General features: G+C 39.8%; 1 protein-coding gene across 1 annotated transcript in view; it reads right to left on the bottom strand.

Annotated features, from left to right (window-relative positions):
* Positions 1-4,140, bottom strand: part of MAL (mal, T cell differentiation protein (MAL blood group)) — a 30,299-nt gene extending 26,159 nt beyond the window's left edge. Inside the window, exon 1 of the mRNA XM_007424430.4 lies at positions 3,947-4,140. Within this exon, the coding sequence (XP_007424492.1) occupies positions 3,947-4,033 (87 nt within the window). The 5' untranslated portion in view covers positions 4,034-4,140. The remainder of the gene's footprint in view (positions 1-3,946) is intronic.
* Positions 4,141-8,725: the final 4,585 nt, after the last annotated feature.

The following is an 8,725-nucleotide window of genomic DNA, read 5'->3' as shown; positions in this document are numbered from 1 at the left end:
GTAGGGAAGTACAACTGGATATCATCAGCATACTGATGATAGTGCACCCCTTGCTGATGATTACCTCACCCAGTGGCTTCATGTAGATGATAAATAGGACAAGGGAAAGGATGGAGACCTTAGGCTCAACTTGTCCCCCACCACCACCACCGACACTGACTGGAACCAGCTCTGGAGAAAAGAGGAGAACCACTGTAAACAAAATGCCTCCCATGCCCAACCCACTGAACTAGTTCAGAAGGATACCATGATCAATGGTATCAAAAGCTGCTGAGAGATCAAGAAGAGCCAGGATGGATACACCATCCCTATCCCAAGCTGGGAGTGGTTGGGGATGTATCCATCCAAGGTCACTGACAAGCACAATGTTGTCTCAGTACAATAACCAGCCCTAAATCCTGACTGAAAAGGTTCCAGATAATCCACTTCTTTCAGTGCCCTCTGGAGCTATAAGCCAACCACCTTCTCTAAAAAGGGAAGGTTGGAGACTAGATGAAAATTGTCCAGATGCATTGGGTCCAGTGTAGGTCTTTTAAGGAAGGGACAGACAACTGCCTCATTCAAAGCAGATGGAACCACCCCCTCCCACAGAGAAGCATTCACCACTGCACAAGCCCAACCACTCCCAGCTCTCAGGAGACCTCAGTCAATCAGGAGGGACAGGGACCTAAAACACAGGTGGCTGAGCTCACAGCTCCAAGGACCCTGCCCAGTTCATAAGGGTCAACAGGCTGGAACTCTTCCCAGATAATAGGGCAAGACCGTGCCTCAGGCAACTCCATAGTACCTGTACAACTGGATTCCAAGTCTGAGTAATTTTATCCTACAGATGTCTAGCATAATTTTCACAGTGACCCTACATGAGTTCCTGTGGCTCCTCCTTGCCCAGGAGGGCCTAGGTCACCCTAAACAGGGCCACTGGCCAGCTCTCTGTGACACAAAAAGGGAGAGAAATAACTACGCTTCACCAGACATATCGCCATGAAGTAGTCCTTAAGGAAAGCTTGTATCCATGTCAATCAAGTTCACTCTTTGTTTTTCATTATTCTGTATACTGTCATCTCGGCCAAAAGAGAAATGTTTGGACTTCTGTGTGCCACCTCTTTGGATACTAATAGCGTGTTGCCATTTCCTCCATCAGTCATCTCTCTTTATACATTCATTTCATGATTTGTATAAATACATAATGAATAATTCACCATATGGCATAGTCCAATCAGAAAAGATGTCACCCAGTTTCCATATATGATTCAGTTGTTAAAGGTATGGCTCTGCCCAGAGATTAGACTCTGAATAGACTAATGTAGCAACCTGCCACAACCTCTAGAAACACCAGTCCTAATGGAGCAAAGGTTTTGGAATTTCCCCATAGTTTATTCCTGTTCAGAAGTAGCTAAGCAAGTCTAGGTCAACTGCTGGGGACTCCCAAAATGGAAGGAACAGGTAAAAACAGCTGGTTTAATGTGGCTTGGATGTGAAGGCCTGAGACATGACACAATAATTCCATTATTGGAACTGGAGATTCTTTTCAAAATACTTTACTCAGTATATGACAGCTAAGGAAAAACTGTTTCAGTTAGGACATATTTTTGGTTGAAGGCCCTGGAAAAATATTATTGGCTATCATTTTATTAAGAGGTCAAAACTTTCTGTTTATCTAGGCATTTTAAGTTATTCAGTTTCTCTTACTGTATTTGTAATGCTGTTTTTATTTTGATTACTAAAATAAGTATGCCTTGTGCTTAACCCATACTTTTGGGTGAAGAAAAGAAGGCTTGTTTGCCTTCCGTTATGAATGGAAGGTTCAGAAAAAGATAGTTTTAAGCCCAAATTGTATATGAGAATAATCATGCCACTGGCAGTTTTTAATTATTGGATAAGCAAGTCCACAGAATGATGGGTCTTTTTCTTTCCCTCTCCCTGCACCTTCTGGTTCCCTCCAGAAATCAGCAACTAATGGCCCCTCCAAATGTGCAGAGCAGATTTTGAGGGTCTACTGGGGAGACCGTAGGACTGAAGGGAAAGTTGCCCCCATCTGTTTCCTGTGACACCATTTTTATCAGCTGGGATAGCTGTGCAGCAATTTAGTCTCCCTGCATGTAATAGCCCCACTGACAAACCCATTGTTCTGCACTTGGCTACAGTTGAAGCTTTAGAAGACAAAATATGAGTTCATTCAATGCCCAAGATTAAGTTCAAATGGGGCTGGGTAGTTTGCCATTCAGTGTGTTGTGGTAACCCCAGTCTTTGTCTTAGGCTGTGTAAACTAAGCCATCACATTAACCAATAACATGCCTTCTCAGTTTGGGCAGAGTATGTTAGGAGAATATAGCAACTGTGTTTTGTTAACCTGGGATTAGGATATTGTATGAACCCAGCCACAGAGGCCCAACCAGTATCAATAGGCAAATGACTCTATCTTTTAAAATAATTGCTAGGAGAGTATGTTCCGTGTGTAGAGATTAAAGCCACACAAAGCATTCAATGCAGCACACATAGAGTAATAAACATTTAAATCTCTTTAACTGAAATAGCATATCCACAACTGAATCCAACCCTGCTAAGTCACTAGACTTGATTAATCTCCACAATTTTGCATTTAATATGACTACTTTAACATTTAGAGAGGATATCATGTCTCTAGGTCCTTTCCAGTTGAAGAAAGAAATACTATCTTTCTGGGTAGCTCTTTAACAACCTCACTCCTTAAGTCTTAAAAAAATATATATAAGTAGATCTGCAGGATAATAGCACACATAGGCATTTATAGGTCAGAGCATTTACAGGTTCTTTTAGCATGCAGATCTAAAAGGTATCTCAAGGCTGACCCTATCAATTAGCAGGGTTCCTATAGAGGTAGAAAGTCACTAAGCTACAATCTTTTCAGGTATAAGTATTTTCCTGGGGAACCACCTTTTGAATGCCTGCCTGCAATACAGCTCCTTAAGGACCAGTATGTCCCTCTGTTTCACTGTAAATACATAGAAAGTTGGGAACTCAGTTCAAAACCTCACTCATTCTTGAAGTTCAGGGATTGACCTTAAACCCACCAGGCTCCCTCTGCCTTAACAGCCTCACAGAGTTGTTCTAGGGGAACAGAAAATAAGCTATGTGGGCATACGCCTCCAAGCTACCTGAAAGAATAAAAGTGATAGTTTCCCAAGATGGTCATAGCGAGCTAGGGGAAAAGAATTCTCTGCTAAATTTGATCAACTCAGAAACCCAGGAGCTGCATTGGACATAGGACTGTCAACCTCTCTTAGCCTTTACAGTCACTACAACTGTAGCCATTCTTCTAGTCATTCACATTCCAAGCACATGTTATACATATTTTAACATCTATTAAAGGACTCAAGCATCTTCACATAAGAGAGTGGTGTGCCTTGTTTCTCCAGCAAACAGTGAACTCAGTAGACCCTGAAGATTGGTTTCCAGTACACAGGCCACTAGTTCAGCCAAGTAATTAGCTACTTGAGTGCTACACACCTGCAGAACGTGCACCTGCTATGCGCATGAATTAGCAGAGTATAACCTTGAAGGTCAGCTAAATGTGCTTTTGGAATTTGAAAAAGGATTTAAAAATAGAGATTTCAACTCTGGAGCCCATCAACACGAGGTGGAGGAGTGGGGGCTATGTTACCTCCTTGGTTAGTCTAGTTCTAAAAAAACTTGCTACCCAGCCCCTTATTGCTGTTTTCAGAAGAGAATTCACTTTTGGAAACTATCATTTATTCCACTAAAAAAGTTATTTGGGGTTGGGGGAAAGGTATAGCAAAATTGGAAAGTCTAAAAACTTTGCTTTCAAAGTCCCTAAGAAACAAACCTGAAGGCAACTAACCAGGGACTTTTTAGATGCAGCTGGACCTTCAGAATAAAGATAAGCAGTTTCTACTGTGTTCCCCAGCAGCTAAACTAGATTTTTCAAAGAAGAAAAAGCTATACTCACAAACTCAGGAATAACAAGAATGTCAGGAAACGAAGCCAGAACTGTGGCACCACTGGGTAAAGCGGCAGTGGTGGTCGCTGAAGACATCGTGCTGTTTCCTTTCCAAAAGCACACGCACAAGCCCTCACCCAGCACAGCCAGACTCTAGTTTCCTTTCCTCCTCTTGGGTATGTGAGATCTTAACTGTTCAGCTACCTTAAAGTTGCCTGCCCTCCAGGGATGGAGCTCAGTATAGGTGTGGCTAACCAACCAGAGGTGCCTGTCCGTATTTTTTGGTGACCTCAGGAAAGTAAAGGAACTGCTCCAAATGATAACAGTCATTTTGCTGTCTCATAATTCTGCAAGCACTTTTTTATGATTTGGTTTGGAAATGTGTGGCAAATGTAACAAGGATAATGATCATTTAGCTCTGAACTTCAGATGATCAATCCTCGGATAGCATCACTGGAACTACACTGCCTAGTTACTACTGTAAATGCTGGTATGGATTTTAATGTAATATTTTTAAAGGATCTTATTGTGCTAGGACACAGAGGTAAATAATAGAAACCAAATTAACAAATGCGTTTATGGAAAGTGCAGAAATCATGTGCCTGGCTTAGTCATGAGAGATGGTGGCTCAGTCAGAAAAGGTGATGCAACACAGAATGCCCAGTTAGCAGTCTGGGAATCAGGATTTAAATCTTCAACGTACAAAGAAGTTCATGAGTTAGGGATGGTGGAGAAATTAATGCAATTTGCTTGTTTTATACAAACTTAGCTTATTCCTGCTTTGCTAGGCATGGACAAGCAGTCTGAGAATACAGGTCAATGTGATTATACATAGTTATTGTTTTACTTACATTACTGTCAATGTACAAAGGCTTTACCAAACACCAGGTTCTTCTCTCAAAGAATTCCCAACCTATAATTTAATGCAAGAGCTCAACAGAGGGAAGGAAGAAGTAAAGGCAAACTGGGGTGCAATAAGCAACTATTTTATACTATACCCTCAATTACAGGAAGGCATGGAAATGCTTCCCAAAAATGTGGGCTTTAAAGAGTGATTTGAAGGAAGAGAATTGAAATCAATCAGTTTTTGGAGAGGGGCAGTTTTCAGGTATATAGAACAGGAATGGAGAAAGAAGCAAGAAGCTGTCATGGAACTGGAATAAAATTGTGAGTGGGGATCTGTTGGGATACAAGAGCAGATTATGGATGACTTTAACAGGAAGGATAAGAAATTTATGCTAGAACCTGAATCAGGCAGGAGTCCAGTGCCAGATTTAAGGGGAAGACACTCGTGATCCAGTTGAAGAACAAGATGGATTATGCTGTAATACAAACTGCCTGCCTCTGTAAGAGGCCCAAGATGAGACAAACAGAAGACTAGTGAGTATCGGATAATTCTGTCATACTTTACAGAGCAATCCTTTATTTAAAAAAGCAAAGTCTTGTGGAAGCAACCTTTATTTGTCAGGCTGATTGTTCAATCTGAAAGACAATAAATCCTAAGAAGGGAAAGTGGAGGCTTTGACATTATTCATCAACAATTAGCATACAGGAAGGACACGCAATGGCCGAATTAGTCATCTAGCCACAGTCTTCCCCTATCTGGTGAATTCTATTTAAATTATAATCATTCTTAAAGTTTCATCTCTCTATATCAGTGTTTCTCAACCTTGGCAGCTTGAAGATGTATGGACTTCAAGTCCCAGAATTCCCCACCCAGCCTTGCTGGCTGAGGAATTCTAGGAGTTGAAGTCCACACATCTTCAAGTTACCAAGGTTGAGAAACACTGCTCTATATAAATTAGTATATGCAAGATTTAGGCAAATCAGAATCCTACTTTGTCCTCTTTTTCAACAATGCACACATGATCACTTACAGTAATGCTTTGTATGAGAGATTATCAGGGAACAGACCAATGTGTCATCCAGAAAATGAAATTGGGGGAGTGAGTCTATTTTTGCAGAGACTTAGGTTGAGATCCTTCACTCTTAAATGAATTATTTAAGCTATATGCCAATTGATAAATAAAATGAAAATCATGATAATTTCATAAGCTCGGATATATGCTAGCTGCTTTTTCACCCTTCTTGCTTTCTTAACCTTTTGCCTAGCTCTATTAATAAATACAGTGTTCACTTTCTCTGAGTTCTCCTATCCTCATGAATCTGAATGTTCCCACTGATAATTTGCACATTGTGAAATTTGTTCTATCCACCCAAAAGACCTTTGGTTCTAAGACTTGTACTGTGCAAGTGAAGGCCATTAATGCATTAAGTGCCAATAAGTTAGGCCTGACTCCCAGTGATTGCCATTTTGACCTGTCTCTAGTAATAAGTTATAGCTCTTCCAAGGATACTCTGAAAACTCCTTGATCCCCTCTATCTACCAAATTTCTTGTCTTCTACTTCCCCTGAATCTTTGTCAAGTATAGGGGGTTTTTTTCTAGTCTGTCATCTGATTGCAACATATATCCAAAGTACATGAGCTTCTGTTTGTTGATTATCATCTCAGGGGAGGATACAGTCTTTATTTGACCAGGATGTAGCGGTTGGTTCTTCTTGCAGTCCAAGATACTCTTCTAACCATCTCCAGATCCATGTTTAGAAAAGATCTACTGTACATTACCATTGAAAAGATCTTTAACTATTCTGATTGTGTTTTATAGAAATATCCTTACACTTTAAGATCATGTCTAAGTTTGTCATTGCCTCCCTCCCTAAGATTAATTTTCTTTTCATTTCTCCAGCACATTGTTCTCCTTTATCTATTCTGGAGCTCAAGAAATCTAAAATATCTCTACCTTCGCTTCCAGGGTTATCCACAAGGAGGAGAGTAAAAAAAAATCATGGTGGTAGCCACAACCAGATAATCAAAGCCCCACTCTTTTTATGCATGTCAAAAAAAGTCAAGATGGTGACCATAACTATACAATCAATGTCCTGCCTTCTTTTTATGTGCATCAATGCAGATAAAAAAGTGATGAGGCTTTCATCTCATGGTTGTGGCCACCATCTTGACTTTTGTGACATCCCTTAGCAGACACCTCTGTCATTTCTTTGCTCTTAATTGTAACTTCACTACGCATGTTGGCTAATACTGTCTTTGGGCAATTCTGCATTGTGACTTAAGCGTCATGTCTGCCATGCATAAACCAGCTTAAGAAATCCTTTTCCAGATTTTAACTCCTTCCTCCATTGTGACCAGTGACTGCAAGATGTGCTGTTGGACTGTGGTTAACATTGCTCACAATTGGTGAATTGTTTCTTAATATTTAATACTAACCCAGATTTTTTGCTTTCCATTTCCATTTTCATAATGAGCTGTTCCCATTCTATTTTCCACGTTTCAAATTATACTTCTTTTGACCTCCTGTTTTATCCTTGCTCTCGCCTTTTCCAATCTTGCCATTTTTGTAATATATTTGCTGTATAAATTAAACAGATATGAGAACAATATGCATCCTTTTCTCACTCCCTTCCTCATTCTGAGCCATTCTGTTTCTCCAAATTCAGTTATTACAACCTTTTACAAAGGTTCCTCAGAAGAATAATCAGACATTATCCTTAAACTGTATGATTTATATAATCAAAGGCCTAGTTCTAATTAAGTAATTAAGTAAAGTAATTAAGTAAAGATACAATTCCTTGTTTAATCCTCTTGCTTTCTCCATTATCCATTTTATGCTAGTTATCCATTCCTTGTCCCTGTGCCTTTCCTTTTTTGAAAACAGGATTAGTGGGGCGGGAGGGGGGGATTGCTCGGAGCAGAGAGCACAAATGAAGTATGAAGTCATCAGGCAAATGCCACAACCTACATATTAGAATCAGACATCACGATGCAGGTACAAAATGGTGGTATTTGCCTGATAACATGATTATGTGCATGGCCTTATTTTGGCATCCCTGCAGTTTGCTGCAGATGCTGCTGTCAGAAAGTTATCAGGTCATTTGGCATTTTTTTCTCCATATACGGCTCTGTTCTTAAACAATGCTTTGCTTGTGTGAAGAATTAGCGCAATGGTTTGCAAATGTGTGGATTCTCTTGCATCCCTCTTCTTCAAAATAGGTATGTACACTGTTCTTTTTCAAGCCTTAGGCCATAACCTTGTTCTATATTTGTTTTTCATCTGTGCCAGCTGCTTTGCAACTTGCTTCTTGTACCTCACTTTCCAACAGAGTCAATTCCTGAATATACTCTTTCTGTACAATTTTTCCCCATTTGTAAAGAATTTCCATATATTTCTATCTTTCTTTAATCACATTTCCCCCTATTAGATATTTTAAATTATTACTCTTGAGTAGTTCCTATTCTAGCTATACAATTTCCTGTGATTTCTCCAATTTGCTTAAAAACATCTAACTTTTTAAATTATCATTTTATTTTTGCTTTTTTCTTCTACTGCTGACATTCTTAACCTTTCCTTGTCCTTTGTTGCTTATTATTAAAAGTCTGTGTTCAGTCACTATATGTCTGTTTTGTTGATCATTCTCCTTTGACCAGCCTTCAGAGGATATGTTGAATGCTATTGTCCATGAAGGTAATAGTTTTAGCTATTAGTGACTAATAGCTAAATTTTGTGTTGACTTTACTGTTAGCAAATTTTATTGATGCATTGTTGCTATTATTGTGAGCTGTGGTGAAATGGGTGGCAAGGCCAGGCCTGAGCAACAGCCAGTCTCTGCTCACTCATCCTCTGAATATCCTCTGAATATTTCTTCTACTGGGTCCTTGTCAACCTGCCTCATTTCAATCAGTTATCTCGTGCTTACTTTCATGTCTCTTTCCCT

This window comes from Python bivittatus, unplaced genomic scaffold (assembly GCF_059951505.1).
Source record: "Python bivittatus isolate LINGU-HERP-01145 unplaced genomic scaffold, Pbiv_v1 ctg000020_np1212, whole genome shotgun sequence".
Taxonomy (NCBI): Eukaryota; Metazoa; Chordata; class Lepidosauria; order Squamata; family Pythonidae; genus Python; species Python bivittatus.
The sequence above is the reverse complement of the archived record's forward strand: the minus strand, read 5'-3'. Positions and strand labels throughout refer to the sequence as shown.